The sequence below is a fragment of the Tasmannia lanceolata genome, unplaced genomic scaffold (assembly GCF_043159265.1).
Source record: "Tasmannia lanceolata isolate RefF3 unplaced genomic scaffold, GAP_Taslan_0.1 ptg000002l, whole genome shotgun sequence".
In the NCBI taxonomy this organism is placed as follows: Eukaryota; Viridiplantae; Streptophyta; class Magnoliopsida; order Canellales; family Winteraceae; genus Tasmannia; species Tasmannia lanceolata.
The window spans coordinates 56,507,301-56,525,177 of record NW_027518679.1 but is presented as its reverse complement, the minus strand read 5'-3'; the positions used below and the strand labels follow the sequence as shown (position 1 = coordinate 56,525,177).

At 38.5% G+C, this 17,877-nt stretch overlaps 1 protein-coding gene across 5 annotated transcripts; it reads left to right on the top strand.

Moving 5' to 3' along the window:
* Positions 1-5,312: 5,312 nt before the first annotated feature.
* Positions 5,313-16,038, top strand: LOC143880255 (pfkB-like carbohydrate kinase family protein). 5 transcript variants are annotated; one of them, XR_013251616.1, is made up of 6 exons: positions 5,313-5,758; positions 10,958-11,202; positions 12,257-12,548; positions 14,151-14,303; positions 14,592-15,414; positions 15,509-16,038. XR_013251616.1 is itself a non-coding variant. In XM_077383094.1 (5 exons), exons 1-5 carry the CDS (start codon positions 5,345-5,347, stop codon positions 14,976-14,978), a joined length of 1,491 nt encoding a protein of 496 aa, XP_077239209.1. In that variant the 5' UTR covers positions 5,313-5,344; the 3' UTR covers positions 14,979-16,038. The 5 variants fall into 5 exon arrangements, 3 of the variants coding, with proteins under 3 accessions (XP_077239209.1, XP_077239229.1, XP_077239221.1); XR_013251610.1 differs by having other exon boundaries at positions 15,506-16,038; XM_077383094.1 differs by having other exon boundaries at positions 14,592-16,038.
* The last annotated feature ends 1,839 nt before the right edge of the window (positions 16,039-17,877 follow it).

Here is a 17,877-nt window from a genome sequence, read left to right as displayed (position 1 = left end):
CCTCTCTTAGAATCTTGTAGATATGCCTTCTACAAGGTATATATTTCCATACGGGCTACGCAAATGCCCGAACACATACCTGTGCCATTTTATTGTGTTGGTTTTACCAAGTCACAACTGGTACAACACCCGGTACTAGTTACACCTCTGTCTCTCTCTCTCTCTCTCTCTCTATATATATATATATATATATATATATGAGGAAAGTGAAGCTACACCGCCGTCTTAAAATACAATGGGCCCACATTGTTTTGGTGATCCAAAGAATTCATTTGATTGGCCCTCACATAGATAGGGTGTCCACCAAAAATCAGCTCCATAGGATCATCCCAACCCTATGATTTGTGGAGGCAAAAATTAACGTGTAAAAACCTTCACAAATTTGTCCATTTTTGCCTCCACAGTTTGAAGGGTTGGGATGATCCTATGGAGCTGATTTTTGGTGGACACCCTATCTATGTGAGGGCCAATCAAATGAATTCTTTGGATCACCAAAACAATGTGGGCCCATTGTATTTTAAGCCGGCGGTGTAGCTTCACTTTCCTCTCTCTCTCTCTCTCTCTATATATATATATATATATATATATATATATATATATATATTCTCATATAATATATATATATATAGAGAGAGAGAGAGAGAGAGAGAGAGAGATAACGGTTCCTACACATAGGTGTAGAGAGTTCTCTACACACTAGCTTAAAATACAGTGGAGGCCCACATTGTTTGGGTGATCCAAGCCATCCATTTTAAAGGCCCTCACATAGATAGGGTGTCTACAAAAAATCAGATCCATAGGATCATCCCAACCCTACGATTTGTGGAGGTAAAATGGATGTCTTTAAATCTTCACAAATTAGTTCATTTTTTGCCTCCAAAGTTCGAATGGTTAAGATGATCCTATGGATCTGATTTTTTGTGGACACCCTATCTATGAGAGGGCCTTAAAAATGAATGGTTTGGATCACCCAAATAATGTGGCCCCCACTGTATTTTAAGCTAGTGTGTAGGAACCGTTTTCTCATATATATATATATATATATATATATATATATATATAGAGAGAGAGAGAGAGAGAGGAAACTGTTGGTGAGCTTAAGCGCACCAAACCTATGGTGCGCTTAAGCTCCCCAATCACATGGCTCCCCAATCACATGTGGTGATCCAAACCATTCATTTGCAAGGTCTTATGATAGATAGGGGGTGTACAAAAAATCAGCTCCATAGGATCATCCTAACCCCTCCATTTGTGGAGGACAAAAAATGGGCAGATTTGTGTCTGTCCATTTTTGTCCTCCACAAATGGAGGGGTTAGGATGATCCGATGGAGCTGATTTTTGGTACACCCCCTATCTATGTAAGGGACTTTAAAATGAATGCTTTGGATCGTCCTAACAAAGTTGGCCCCCATGTGATTGGGCGCTTAAGCTCACCATAAGTTTGGAAAGTTCCTCCAGTCGGCCCCCTAGAAAACGATTTCTACTCCTCCCTCTTAAACTACCATTGGATGAAATTGAAATTGATCTCAACCATACATGTGAAAAACCCATTTTCTAACTCAAAAGTTCAAAACCCTTTGGGGCCCAGCAACTAAATTGTTTAGATCTTTGAACATGGTAGGCCCCAGCTATATTTTTTTCATCACAACCAGTACTCTTTCTCTCTTTCTTTGTTCTATCTTTGAACACGAATCCTCAGCGGAGCCAACAATGAATGGTTTAGATCTTTGACGATGGACATCATAAAAAGTGTACTTTAAAAAAATCACTCATAAAAAGTGTAGTTTAAAAAAATCACTCGAGCTCAAGTTATTCAAAGATTTAAACCGTTCAATTGTTGCGATCCGATGTACACAGGCCTTGCCCCAAAAATTATATCCCTAAGATGATACTAATTCTTCGAACCGTAGAGATTTTTCTGAAATGCTGTCATATTGAGTTGGAGGGTTAGGATCATCTGATGGAGATGATTTTTGGGGCACCACCTATTTAGCAAAAAAATAATGGATTCTAGAAAAGCCCAATTATGTGATAAATTTTGGATCCGATTAGGATGTCGACCCACCAAAATTGACAATGTACCCTAATTAAATAGGGGTGTGGGACCCAGACAGTGGATGATTCGAATGTTAATGGAAAGGATTTGGGTTCTCTGAAAAAGCCTCTGTTTCTAGAGTTGTCCTAGGCACTCACTCACGGCATCTGATCCATGTCAGCTGTTGTTCATCGATCTGAACCGTCCATTTGGCAGGCCTTCCTTTGGATCTTCTATGACTGAAAAAACCATGCCAATTATCCAGTCCCAATATTTAATTACATGTAGTTTTCTCTTTTGAGTCATAGGAGATCTAAAGCATACCCTATCAAATGGACAGTTCAGATCAATCAAAGGGTTGTACCCACTATCCAATAGTTAGGTCACAATCTACACAAGCATTGCTCAGAGTGCCATTATCTGAAATGAAGTGTGGATATCATTTTTAATCCTTTTTAAATCTGAAACAATAAAATGTTTATAACGTAGATATAAAGGGAAAACTTGGATAGCCAACATAGTTATTTAAAACCTTAGGGAAGTAAATAACTATTAAATAATTATTGATGTAAATTTTGTATAGCTATTTATTACCTTCTATTTTAATTTTCATGCAAAATTTAGGGTTAAAAACACGTATTCTTTGCATGAACATTGCCTTTGTGTTTAATTGCTACTTGTTACATGAACATAGAATATAGAATATATTCTGATTTCCATTTATTTTCCTTGGCATATTCTCATTGGTTGAAGGAGCCACCTTTGGATTTTCAAGAATACCAAAATACCCTTACTCTCTCATTAATATTTTTTTTTTTTTTTGATGTCGTAGTATGTCCCCACCCCCTTCGGGAGTAGGACTAGTCCCTATGGATACACGCAACGACCCACTCACCACGTGTATCAGGTAAGTCGGGGCCGGGATTCGAACACTCGTTAACAGGGAGCAAACCCATGACTTCATGCCGAAGAGCCAACGCCTCTACATCCATATGGTATGTATGAATGGAAATGATATTTGCACCCCCTTTTCCAGCATTTCCATCCCCATTAGCTTGTCTTTTCCTAAAAAATGATTGTTTTTTCACTCTTTATGCATGACTTTTCAGGAAAAGGTAAATAAAAGCAGGTTAAAATATCATTTCCCAGCTAGTATTTTTCAAAAAGTACAGTAGGGGCTAGTTCATAAGATGATCCAAAGCGACATTATTGAAATCTTTGTAGGTCGGAGGGTTAGGATCATCCTATGGAAATGATCTATGGGGTACCACCTATTTACACTGTGGCCCAACTAATGAACAGTTTTGATTTTCTTATGAAGTGAACCCCATTGTACTTTTTTAAAAATACCAGACTTCACACACACATAGCACATAAAAACTCCAATTCCCATATCTGAAGTCCAATTAGAATATTCCAGCAGAGACACTTTACAAGTGGCACCCTAATCACATTCAAGAAACAAGTGTGATGAGTTCCATCTACTTGTCTCCCTAGTGGGACAAGAGAATGCCACTTGCTATACGCCCACATTATTCATGCGAAAATACATATTTTATGATTTATGGGTAAATGACATAGAAAATGCATTTATTTATGATATGACATCAGTCTGGCGCTTATTTTGAATTCATGTCCGAATTGCACCGTACGAGAAAAACAAACACGAATATACCTTTCAAGATAGTTTCGTCCAGGGCTGCAACAGGGTTGGGTTTTTCAAAACCCTAGCCCAACCCTGGAACCCATTATCTCTGGTCAGGGCCGAAAAACCTCAACCCATTGCCCGCCCTACAGGGCTTAGTGCTAGCCCAGGCCCGCCCTGATTGGGCAGGGCCGGCCCTGATTGACCCTAGTGCAAATACCTGTTAAGAGTGCAAAAAATAAAGCAACCACTTATCGTATAGAACAAAATGATCAACAAACAAAGAAATGGAACAAAATAAGACAATATGAATTCAACAACATGACGGGCAACAGAGAAAATTAATAATAATAATCTAAAGAAACATCAACCCAAGATAATAGAAAACATTAGCAAAAGAAACATGCACAGATAGTTCAATTCTATAATAGAAAACTTAGGGTCGGGCCGGGTCACGGTACCCGAGGCATTAACCCAAAACCCGACCCGACCTGAGTCAGGATTTAAAAAAATGAACCCTGACCCGCCCTCAGGGTTGGAAAATCCAACCATGACCCTGTTCGGGCTCAGGGCGGGATAGGGCTGACAGGGCCAAACTTGCACCCCTAGTTTCTTCCATCTTCTTTAATTTTTTTTGGGAAATGTTATCAGCACTACTGTCTTTTGATGAGGGCACTCCTTACTTTATTAAAAGTACGGTATGGCCCGCACCATCGGATGATCCAAACCGTCCATTAGATGGGCCACAGCCTAAATAGGTTGTGCCAAAAAAAATATTTTCATAAGTTGATCCTAATCCTCTGATCTATAGAGGGTTATGATCAGCTCTCTAACATTCAGATTGAAGGGTTAGGATCACCTATGGAAATGATTTTTGGGGCACCAACTATTTAGGCTGTGGCCCATCTAATGGACGGTTTGGATCATCCTATGGTGTGAGCCATACCGTACTTTTAATAAAGTGAGGAGTGCCCTCATCAAAATACAGTAGTGCTGATAACATTTCCCTTTTCTTTTCTTTTTTTCTATTTCTTCTTCTCCGCCGCAAGCGTTCATCGATTATCGAAACGCCAAGCACACCTAACGTGGAGTAGATCAAACATCGATTATCGAAAAAAGGATAATCAATTGTAAGTTTTTTTTTTTTTCTCTTATAATTCTAATTCATCACCAATATGAATCTAGTAACTACGATCTTGGTTGATTCAGTGGAAATGGATTTTTTTTTGTTTTCCAAATACACTCAGATCAACTAGGTTGGCACCTGATGGGGTTAAAAATAACCACGCAGCCAGAAGTGAACATGGGTGGGCTAACGCGCGCTAGGGGCAAAAGGGCAATTCCATGCCTTGTATGTGGAATCCATAGAAACCTTAAGACGCAGCCCCAAAGGGCGCGGTGCAGGTCAATATTGGAAAATTACTATTGTAAGAAAATCAACAGCCAGAGGGTGTCTAACTGTCTATGGACAATCAACATTACGGGGTAAGGGTTGGCCAATCATCCAAATGGACAACGCGGTTTGATTAAGAGTGGTCAATGAAAATTGATAGGGATGTGCTCCCACGCTGTGTGTTCAATAAATAGAATCTAACTCAATGAAAATCTTATTATAATATTACCCAAGCAGGTCAATGAAAATGTTATTATATTATTCTGTTCTATGTCTCTCTTTTGTGTAGCCACTTCTATCTCTCCCAAGATGCATCTCCAAACTCTCAAATCTCCCGTTTTCTGTAACAAATCCTCTCCAAAATCCCCATTTCTTCATGAAAACCAGACACTTTTCCATTACCCACATCGTGAAAAACCAAAATTGAAAGGCTTTGGACCCTCTACCATCAAGAATTGCAAAGGGATTGGAATCTCCATAGCTAATAACAGTCCGAATTCGCAGAAATTCTTGAGTTTTTGTGGAGTATATGAGAGTGTCAAAACCAATGGCAAAGTAGTTGACATGGCAACGCTCGGAAACCTCTGCGTGGACATCGTGCTGAATGTGTCTTACTTGCCACCAGCTTCACTTGAAGAGAGACTAGCCTACTTGGAAAACCTCTCTGCTTCCCACCCTGATAAGGTTTGGTTTTGAGAAAAACATTTCTGATGGAATTTTTTTTCTTTACATGATTTAGAGAGACATCATATGATTATGGGTAATTTAGAGGAATAACATCATCAATTGAAGGTCTCTCTAAATAAATAGTGAATAGCGTTGTTTCGAATTATCTTGTGCGTGTGTGTGAAAAGAAGTAGAAGTTTTAGAGATCTCTTTGGGCCCCGTTTGGATTGTGAGAAAAACATTTCTGATGGATTTTTTTTTAATTTTTAATTTTTTTTTGGTTTGGAACCCAAATAAGTTTGCAACTTGATTGATCTTCTTAGTGGAAGATCAGCCTTATAGAATAGTGGTAAGTATTGTTGGTTGTCAATGGAGTAGAATAGTGGTAGGGAGTGTCACTACCAATAGAGAGAGATGGTTTGGCAAGTCTGATACGTACCTAGATAGATGAGTTCCACTTATGATTTAGCAATATCTAAAATTGGCTTTTGATGGTAATATTTTTAATAGTTATCTATATTTAGCAGGAGAAGGAGATTTGATAGATCTTTTAGCATATTGGCTACTCTTAGACTAGTAAGCAAAATAACAAGGAAGTAGATTTGGGTATAGGAAAGTTTTGTAAGATTATGGGATATAAATAAGTTGTAATCTTCTATTTCACCAATGGAGAAATTATTCTAGAAATTGTTTTTCTGCACAAAGGAAGACGATCATTCCCTCGAAGAAGATCAAAAGGCTGATCTTCCCTTTAAGAAGATCAATCACACTACGAACCTATCCGGGTTCGTAACATGGTCTTGGGTAAAAGCCCGTGTATTTGGATTTAGGGGTAAGGAGTTGGTTTGGGGCCGAGGTGTGGGTATCAATATTGCAGGGTAAGAGTTGGGTACTCACCTGATTGGACAACGGTCTGATCAGTAATGGCCAATGAAAAATTGAAAATTGTTAGGTGTAAGTAACGAAATGAAAAATCCTATTAGACTATTTTCCAAAAGCAGCTCAATAAAACTCTTATTACATCGTTCTCTTCTCAGTCTCTCTTTTGTGCACCCACTATCATCTCCCCCACGATGCAACTCCAAACCCTCAAATCCCCCATTTTCTGCAACAAATCCTCTCTAAAATCCCCATTTCTTCATGAAAACCAGACCTTTCTAAAGCACCCACATCGTGAGAAACCAAATCTGAATGGATTTGCTCTCAAGAATTGCAAAGGGGTAGGAATTGCCATAGCCCAGAACAGTTGGGATTCTCAGAAATTTTCGAGTTTTTGTGGAGAAGATGAGAATTTTAAAAGCATTGGCAAAGTTGCTGACGTGGCGACGCTTGGAAACCTCTGTGTGGACATCGTGCTGAATGTCCCTTGCTTGCCTCCGGCTTCTGTTGAGGAAAGACAAGCCTACATGGAAAATCTCTCTGCTTCCCACCCAGATAAGGTTGGATTTTTTTTCCTTGGAGTTGTTTTTTCTTTACATGATTTAGAGAGAAATGATAAGATTTTTTTTTTTTTTTTGAAATGGTAGTGAAATGATATGATTATGGGTAATTTAGAGGAATATCATTGTCAATTGAAGGTCTCTCTAAATAAATATTGAATAGGGTTGTTGTTTCAAATTATCTTTTCTGTGTGAAAATAAATAGGAAATTTAAGAAATATTTTTCCTTTCCCAACTTTTCCAAATAAATTCCTGCAATCTAAACATGGCCTTAGGGTATAGAATTTGTACAACGATGTGATTTATTACCATGCTATTAAAAAAAAAAGTGATTTATTACCATTTTTTCGTTTAAAAGAAAAGTTATTGCTTGTTCGTTTCACTCAAATTATCACTGAGTATTTTGAGAACTTTGCGATCTTATCAGAATTAAGAACAATGATGAAAAGAATTGTTGGGTGTACTAGATTTTTTTTTTGAATGGCTGGGTGTACTAGATTATAATGGGTAGATTAGTTCTGGTTTATTTCCAAGGTGAGAGCTCATCATTAAAGTGCTGAGAGAGATCCTTTTGAGCAGAGGTTGAGGTAAATAGCATTCAGTTCTTCTATTTTGGTTAACTATTATGAGCTTGATGATCTTTAATAGGATGAATTTGAGCTAGACCCATTGATCAAGAAGTAAAATGGGTCTGAGAGTTTTTTATGCCTGAAAACTTTAGTGATTTGATTGTTTTTCTTTATCGGGAATTATGGTGAATTTTGACTGATTTAGGTGGGTTGAGTTAGGGTCTAAAATTGTAATAGCAGAAATGGTTCTAAAAAATTATTGTAGATTATGGAAGATAGAAGGGGCTTCAAGGTTTTGTTTGATCGGTTTGGTAGGGTAACTATGGAAAATCCATATGGGGAAATGGGTGTTTGTACTCTAGGCAGTTTGGAGGAGAGGAGATAGGGAAGGTACTTATTCTCTTTGTGTGCAAATGCATTCGTGCATGTGGGGGTATGTTGGTGGGGGTGGGGTTTCCTTTAATTTTCTTTCATAAGCAAGGGGAATGAGGAGACCTCAAATGGTGTTGCTAGAATTGCAGGTTCAGTTTGAATTCTTGTCGATTTCTAAATGGAGAGGTAATTAGGTTTGGTTACCCCTCCTCTTTCAAAAAAAGATTTATGTATGCATTAATCGTGTTGTTCCTATTACGTGCCATAGTTTTAAAACTCCCCCTGCATCATCATGGACTCCACCGAGTCAACTCCCTTTTCCCCTGGCCACGTTCCACGTTTTGCCGCCGCATTCCATGTATTTCCCTACAGATTCAATAAAAACTCCTTTGATTCTCCCGAGTTATGACCGCGTTAACCAAGTACTCAGTCGCTTCAGCTGCATCTTGGCTCCGTCCACGCCGACTCTACAAGGTTTTTTTTCAACCGCGTTCCGCCGCATCCCCATTTTTAAACACTTTTACGTGCAGGAGAACTGAGGAGCCTCCAATGGTGAATGCTGTCTGCTAAAATCGCACTTTCAAGTTGAAGTCTCATTGGATTTCTTATTTGAGAGTTAGTTGTTGAATGTTTGATTATCCCTCCTGATTGTAGATTTAGATATCCATTAATGGTGTGTTCTTTGTAACCTGTCGCCTGTAATATACAAAGTTCTGTGTCTAAACTTATTTCTAATATACAAAATCTGTGTCTAAGCCTGTTTCTATTGTTGGAGAAATTTTGTCTAATCCCTTCTGACTTTCTAGGAAAGTTTTTTCTCGTTGAAGTCTCTTGCAAGCATGGGGATTGAGGAGACTCCAATGGTGCATATTGTCTTCTAGAGTTGCAAGTTCCTGGTTAGAACCCTGGATTTAGGAGACCCCAAGCTGATGCATGTTGCTTTGATACCAAATTGATGTAGCATGGTATGGGAGGGAAATTTGACAGGAAATTGCAGGTGAGTCCAAGGAAAAAACCTGATTGTGGGAAAGATTCGGCCACAGTAACAAGTTTAATTTTTTGAGGATTTAAAATTGGATTCAAGCCGGACTGGTTTGGATTATTGGTAACCTTTGCAGTAAGATTGGAAGCTCCCAAGAATTTTCAATTAGATCTTCACTCAGGATCTTTTCAAGAAATTCCTAGAACAGAGAACTCAGAATTTGGACTGTTAGTTGGGTTGGTTATGAAAACCTAAAGTCTGTATGACTGGAAGATTGAGAATAATGAAGATATGAAAGAACTATAAAATGAGAAGAAAATAGTAAATGGAAAGAAAGAGATCCATGATTGAGCTCACAAACTAAAAAATAAAATATGAAAGAGAATAACTAGAAATATGAACTAGCACAGGAATGGTATTTAAATACCTTTGATAGGAGTAATTTAGAGAGAGAGAGAGAGAGAGAGAGAGAGAGAGAGAGAGAGAGAGAGTTGTTAGAGTCACACTAACGAGACCAAAGGCATGACGCCAATGGTTTTCCTAAGGCATCACAATGAAGGACGTCAACGCATCACAACAAGACAATGGACATCACACCTATGTTTTTTGCAAAAGTACAAAAGAAATCTGTTTTTCCATCACGGAGTCATTTTTTTTTTTTTGGCCCTAAGGCCTAGGGGTGGACATGGTTCAGTTCGGTTCGGTTTTGGACTAAACCCAGAACCGAACCATATATAATCGGTTCCCTGAAATTGGAACCAGAACCGAACCATATATGTGTGGAACCGAACCGAAACAGAACCATATATAATCGGTTCGGTTCGGTTCGGTTCTGGGTTTACCCAACCTTCACCAATGGCCCTGTTTATATATGAATTACAAGCACTAACAGTAACAGTAACAGTAACAGGCACAAATTTGGGCAATGCAAAACTTATATGAAGTATGAAGAAGTACAAACAGATGGGATAATAATGCACAAATTTTGGCAATGCATGAAGCCATGAACTACAAATTTGGAAAATAATAAGGCCCTAATATCCAAAGCAAAGCTTACATTAAACCAATTCGGTTCTCGGTTCCGGGATCCCAAACCCAGAACCGAACCGAATTTGCACCGGTTCCCGGATTTCTGAACCGGAACCGAACCATATAGAAATGGAACTGAACCGAACCGAACCAAATGTGCCGGTTCGGTTCGGTTCCTCGGTTCGAACCGGAACCATGTCCACCCCTACTAAGGCCTATAATATATGGAATTCTCCCACAACTTCCAAAGACTTCTAAAAAAATTAAAAACCCAACATGTGTGCCATATGCAACTTCAACAAATAAGGATCCTAACAATTGAAGCTTCTCACTTAAAAATCTTGAAAATAAATAACTAATAACAGCACACTAACATGTGGGTGAATAGTGAATCCTAGCTTAAATAGACTAGTAACCCTCCCTCCTTACATTTGTTACAGTGACATGGTTAAGAGAGGAATAAAGGGAAGAAGAAGAAGTGAGGGAGAAGGTGAGAGAGTCCTTCTTGGGGAGCTCCCATGTAATATGAACTGTTTATGTGTAAAATAGGGTTACATGTACAATATCCAAAATACCCTTCTAACACTCCCCCTCAAGCTGGAGTGTATATGCCATACATTCCCAGCTTGTTACAAATATTGTTCAACTTTTTCTGCCCAATGGTTTAGTAAACGTATCAGCTAGCCGATCTCCTGATCGAGTAAACACAGTGCATATCTCGGCCTTCTGAATGCTGCTGTGCATACTACATTGTGTCATTTTCTGGTTATGCGGCTGTGCGTACTACATTTCCTACATTTCATATTAACTAGTTAACGTTGTGTAGAAATATTGGGAAGCTGGTGGCAACTGCAACTTGACTATAGCTGCAGCAAGGTTGGGGCTTAATTGTGTGACCCTTGGTCACGTGGGTGATGAAATCTATGGACGTTTTCTCTTGGATGTGCTTCATGAAGAAGGTATTGGTATGGTTGGAATGAATGAAGATACGGAAGCTGCTGCGAGTGCCTCTTATGAAACTCTTCTATGCTGGGTTTTGGTTGACCCATTTCAACGACATGGATTTTGCAGGTAAACTAGTTCCGATTCAGCTTTGCTTTTCCCCGTTTTTTTTCTTAAATAATATTTATTACATGTTTTTGTACATTAGTCATTCTTATATAGGCTTTATCTATGATTCTCACATACTTCTAGATGTTCAACCTACCATGTCTGACAGGACACGATTTCAGGATACTTTGTAGATTCTTCATGAAACTTCTGCTGGTCAAATAATTTTCTTATTTCAAACACATACCTCTCTATTTGAATTAATTTTATCGTTTTTTGCTTGTTGTAATGCCCTATTTTTGCAATTATAATTTTGAGTATTTGGGTCTTATAATTCCTATTTTAAATTTGTTATCAATTCCTTAGTCTAAGTAAATCTAGTTAAATTTTTATGATATTCTATTAGGAAATGATATCAGCACAACCATGTTTTAATATTTGCACGGTCGTAGTTTATCTTTTCTTTTTCAGTGGGGGTCTTATAATTCCTATTTTAAATTTGTTATCAATTCCTTAGTCTAAGTAAATCTAGTTAAATTTTTATGATATTCTATTAGGAAATGATATCAGCACAACCATGTTTTAATATTTGCACAGTCGTAGTTTATCTTTTCTTTTTCAGTGGGCTTGTAAGAGCTTTTTGGGAACTGTAATAACCTTTTTGACATCTCTTTAAATACCAACAGACAAGATTCATTAGTGCAATTAACAAAACATGGTGGTGCTGATATCATTTCCCTCTATTTATAGATATATTATGTTCTTATCTCATGGCATGTGATATCCATATCCGTATCAGCGTCCTACTTTTTGGAAATGCTGAGTCGTATGTCTGTTTCCGAAACCCATATCCGTATCCACGTCCTACTTTGGGAAAATGCCGAGTCGTATGTCTGTTTCCAAAGATCAAAGAAAACCAGAGATGGCATTTCGAGAGAAAGCTGTGGATTGAGGGTTGCTTGATTCAGTGTCGTAAGGCGGGAAGAGAGAGATATCCATATTTCAGTATCATAGCGCTTTATTATCTAGTACATACAATATAACTTATCTGACTGCACTTTCTTTCCCCAATCAGTCGAGCTGATTTTAGTAAAGAGCCCGCCTTCAGTTGGATGAGCAATCTTACTGGAGAAGTGAAGATGGCTATCAAACAATCGAAGATTCTCTTCTGCAATGGTTATGCCTTTGACGAGCTTTCCCCTGGTTTAATTATCTCCGCAGTAGAGTATGCCATGAATGTTGGGACAACAATATTTTTTGATCCTGGACCACGGGGAAAGTCTCTTCTCCTTGGTATGCCCGAACAGCAAAGAGCACTTAAACAGTTTTTGAGGATGAGTGACGTTCTTCTTTTGACTTCAGACGAGGTTTGTTCTTCATCTTGTCATGCATAAATTGTGGAACTGTTTTTTGTGTTTTTCTTTGTAATAATAGCACTCGTGTTGTTAGAAAATTCTCAAATATCCTTTCTGATAATCCGATTTCCTTGCCAATCAAGGAAAATTGGATTTACCATTTTACTTTTCTTGGTGCTAGTTAGCATGTTTCTATATTTTAAATGAGATCAACTGGCAACGGGATCTCTTGTTAATCCCCGAAAATGACTATGATCTAGCGCACAGGACACATTTGTGATTGGTGATTGAGACCGTTGATGTGATGGGGCCCATCACAGGGTGGCCTGATGGTTCCATGCCTGATGCCAAACGGAGATCTCAGTTGCAAGATTGAGGCGTATAAAAATCAACGGTCTTAAAGACATCTTTAGGAAATCATTTTCATCATGTTTGATCAAAGATCTAGAATCGCCGTACACATGGCAATGAGTCCATGCCGTACATGTTTTTTTCCTTTCGTGAAAACGATGCTTAAATTAAAAGATGATTCCATTTTAAATATGCTATATGAGTTTCTTATGTATCCATATGTTATACTATTTGCTAATTTATGGGATATTACTATATGTACATATGAGGGTTCAAGTTCCAGTTATCATCTTACATCAGTTATCCATGTTTCTGACCTAATTAACTCTATGCGTGCAAGTAACATAGGTTAGTAATTTAATTTCTTCTTCAGCCTTATACCTGATTATGTCATGCATATTTTTTGCTATTTCTGTTCGAGGCATTTTCTTTTGAACTGATCTGAAAATGAACAGTTAATTCTAGGCAGTTGAGAAACCCAGAGAATTCTATTTCCTTCATTAGTTGTTTGCCAGCATCAATAATCTACTGTTTGGTTATTCTGACACTGCATACTATAACTCTAGAAATCCAAGTGTCAGTAACCGACAACTTAAAAATTGAGATCTACCAATAACAAAACAAAAAAAAGAAGAAAGATGTGCCATCTCTCTGTTTTTTTTTTCTTTTTCTTTTTGTGTGTGGGTGGGGGGTACAAGAACTGGGGTTTCTGAAGTATTATAATCACTTTTATGATTAGGGCATTTTATTTTCTCATCGGCCATTGAGTTAATGTCTGAAAATTCTTTGCTGTTGGAATTTTTTTATTATAAAACTTTGATCAACTTGATACTTGCCGTGTGCAAAGTATTGGAAAGGAGAAATAAATAGACACCCTAGTAATGAAAGGGGAAATAAATATATAGTGATGAAGCGACATTGTTGGCAGCCTTGTCACTGAGGTGCCTTTAACATGTAACCCTGGAAACGAGAAGTAAAACCGAACAGCTAGCTAGAAGAACGTATAAACCTCCATGAGGTCTAATGTACAATTTTGCTATTCCACCACTGTATTTTCATTTGAAATGATAATTATGCTTTTGCATGAGGTCTAAAGTTAGATTCTAGGATAAGATTGGAACATCGTTATTGGTTTGCAATTTGTCAGTTATCTGTCTTGGTTTCTTCTTCTTTTTCTCTCCCCCCCTGCTGTTACATTTTGCTTGTTCTATATTAAGTTTGCTTTCTTTCCAATACAATCTGCTGATGCAACTATTGTACCAGGCTGAGTCGTTAACTGGCATAGCAAACCCAATTCTGGCCGGGCAAGAGTTGATACGCAAAGGCGAGCGTACAAGATGGGTCGTAATTAAAATGGGCCCAAAGGGTTCAATTCTAATAACACCTCAGAGTATTGCCTGTGCGCCTGGATTCAAGGTATCACCTTCAACAAATCTTAGATTTCTTCTGTACTTTTCTCTTGACAATGGCAGAACAAATTATATTAAAACTTCTAAATTTTGCTTATTTTTGTTAAACCTTAACATTTCATTTTAGTGGAGGCTACTGGTCATAATTTTCTTTTCTTGTTTACTTATTCAAGATCAACTGAGAGTTGGTCTACACCATGTGCATTATTTTACCCTTGAAATTACTCCACATAGAAAGAGAGATGAGTGTTGAATTTACACTGGACCTTTAATTGGTATTCTGATTTCTCATCAGGTCAATGTGGTTGATACTGTTGGTTGTGGAGATAGTTTTACGGCCGCTGTTGCATTTGGCTTTCTATACAATTTACCTGCAGTTAATACATTAGCACTTGCAAATGCAGTGGGTGCTGCAACTGCCCTTGGCTGTGGAGCTGGCAGAAATGTTGCCAGCTTGGACAAAGTTTTAGACTTGTTGAGGGTTTCAGATCTCAATGAGGACGATATATTTTGGAACCAGCTATTGGATGGAAATTTAAACACACCAGAAATTACACTAGTTTCGAAGATGATCGTTAATGGAACCAGTGATCGGATGGCCCGTGTCTCCATACAGAAGGTGGTCTCTGAACTTCTCCCAAAGCTCGAGACTCAGCAGGAAAGAAGGATAGTGTCATCTTGATCGACTCCCTAAACCCCAAACTGCAAATCCTAACCCCAAACCCTAAACCCTAAACCCTGAATTGTAACCCCTAAACCCTAAACCTTAAACCATAAATAGTAAACACTAAGCATTAAGCACTAAACCCCAAATGTCGAAAACCTAAGCTATAAAACCTGAAGCCTAAATGTCCAAACTCTAAGCCATGTGCCGTATCCCTAAACCCTAAGCCTTAACCCTTAAACGCCGAACATTGTATCCTAAGCCCTAAGTCCTTACCTACCTAATCCCCAAACATTATATCCTGACATCGCAGAATTGTGGGGAAGGACATGACCCGCCGAGGCGGTAGGATTGATATCTGTACAACATTTAGTGGTAATCCAAAGTGGATCATTTTAATCAGTAGGATGAAGAATCCTCATGGGAGGAGTTAAAAGTTCAGACTCAAGCAAAGGTATCAATGTTGCTCTATTCAATGATCTTCATCAGGTTGCAGTATGTAGATTTGTTATTGAAGTCATATTTGTTGAAACTGTCTTCTGCAGCAGTGCTTTTGATCTGCTGGGTTGCCCATTTGAATCATTGAAACTGTTAGCATTTCAGGATCATAATTGTGGGTTTGATAGCACTTTGTTTCAATATCAGTGAAGTTCATTTTGAATCTTTAGTTCAACTATTCTTGGTGGAGAACACTCGGCAGATATCTGATCACTGTCGGGTTCAATGCTTGGTTGGGAACATGGATATGCGATCGAGACCGTTGATCTTGTAGAACATGGGGCGACCGCCGCGACCTACTTGGACATCTCATGCGTAAGATAAAGAAGTACAAAAATCAACAGTTGAGCTTTTAACTGCCTTTTAGCAGCTAAAAGTTGTTTTTATCAAAGAGCCAACTGCTTTTTAGCTGTTTTCTTCTTGGCTTAGTTTAAGCTTCTCAACTTGTGAGTCAAACTCACAGGAGTCTTGAGACTAAATAGGGGGAATAAGGGGACACCAAATTCTCAATATTATTTAGGCATTCTATGTTAGAAGACTAGATTTATCTAACTCGAACACTTGTCCATTTTCTGCTGCAGATTTCCTTGTATAATAAGAGAGAGAGAGAGAGAGAGAGAGAGAGAGAGAGAGAGAGAGGTGTTAAATGTTGTATGTACCTGAAGTCCGGTATTTTCAAAAGGTATTGTGGAGCCCACTTCGTAGGGTGATCCAAACCGTCCAAAACATGACCCCTAATGTAAATAGGCTTTACCCTGTAAATCATCTACATAGGATGATCCTAACCGAGGATCCCTAAGCCCGGGTCATCCTTTGTAGATGATTTTTGTGATAAAGGCTATTTACCTTGTGGGCCATGTTTTGGACAGTTTGGATCATCCTACGAAGTGGGCCCACAGTACTTTTGGAAAAATACTGGACTGCACACATATAAAACCACCGATAAATTATATAGTGTAAGGCCTCGCATCATATAATAAGGCCTTGCACCGTAAAAAAAACTCCCATACTCTCAAAAGCAAGCCTTAAAAATAACATTATCTTAAATAACAAGAATACCCTCTACGGCGCCGTTAGAATTAGGGGCAAGGTACGAAACTGCCCTGTTTCCTTCCAAATAAATTCCTATCTACCCTTATCTATTTGAAAAACAACAATCATCATGTGCCCTTGTCTATTTAAAAAACAACAATCACAACCCCTGCATTTAGTAACTTTCTAAGTTTCTATTCTAGCAATTGCCTTTTGATATGACTAAAATATCCATGCATGCAAATGAGCTAGATTCACAGTGTTATCTATCTTCCTCTTCTTTTCTGTTTTTTTTTTTTTTTTTTTTTTTTTTTTTATCAATGGAAGAGATGATTTGGGAGATTAGGGTTCGTGTGAAAGAGGATACTTTGGAATTTCTCTACTTAAGGAATGGGAGGAGATAGGTTTTGAGAGATTAGGGTTTCAATGAATTTTTCGATTTTTTTACTGTTTTTTCTCTTTTTCTTCACCCGATTCAAAAAAAATTTGATGCTTACCCAACATCAGAATTGGAATAGTTATTCTATTTAGTAGACCTGGCAAAATCGACGCGTGCCCGCAAATTGGCAAAAAATTGCGGATTACCCACGGGTTTACCCTTACAGGTGACTATTTAGATTCCTCACGGACCTTTGGTTTGGGATTGAGGTCCGTGCGGCACTTGCGTTGCCTCACAACAAGCAAGTAAGCCTAGCAAGGTTATGAGAATCAAACCTACAAAACAAACACAAATGGAGTGCTAAGTTTTCAAACACACACAAAGCAATAGGGCACACGAGTAGGCAAATGTTAAGCTTTATTGATGATTCCAAAACAAGTTACAATAGGATCATGCCAAAAGGTCTACAACTCCTAAGGATCCCTGATCACCCGTTGACTAGAATGGAATCCCTGCTAGGATATGCACTAGCAATGCACCACTCGATGGCCAACCAAGATCTCAGGGGTAAAGAGCTTTAGCTACCAACCCCCTTAACCACCAGTGGCGACCAAAGGTGCTATAAACAACGACTTTTGAAGACGCAACGAGACGAGCACGTTTTGAATTTTAATACCAACCACGTCCTCACTACAACATGTACATAGGCATGAGTCTTACATATTACATTGATAGACCAAGTCACGGGCCATAGGCCATGCGAACAGCGCTGGACGAAATGGCCACGTGACACTCCCCCACCCAATCATGTCGACGCCCTCGTCAACATTGCGTCCGTGACAATCCAAACACACCCTCTTTAGATTCCTGACACCCTCTTTAGAATCCCCAATTTATTCTTTTCCCCTTTTAAATTTCACACTTTACTATTAAGAGCGGCAATGCTCTTATGACAATATCTTGGGTATTTCCATAACCCCCTTATAGGTATCCTAGATTTTAATGCAA

What these genes read in the sequence shown, in the direction of transcription:
- LOC143880255 (XM_077383094.1), top strand. Translation starts at nt 5,345, where the DNA reads ATGTCTCTCTTTTGTGTAGCCACTTCTATCTCTCCCAAGATGCATCTC. An exon ending in CTGCTTCCCACCCTGATAAG is followed by an intron (nt 5,759 to 10,957) that starts GTTTGGTTTTGA and finishes AACGTTGTGTAG; the next exon opens with AAATATTGGGAAGCTGGTGG. An exon ending in TTCTTTTGACTTCAGACGAG is followed by an intron (nt 12,549 to 14,150) that starts GTTTGTTCTTCA and finishes CTATTGTACCAG; the next exon opens with GCTGAGTCGTTAACTGGCAT.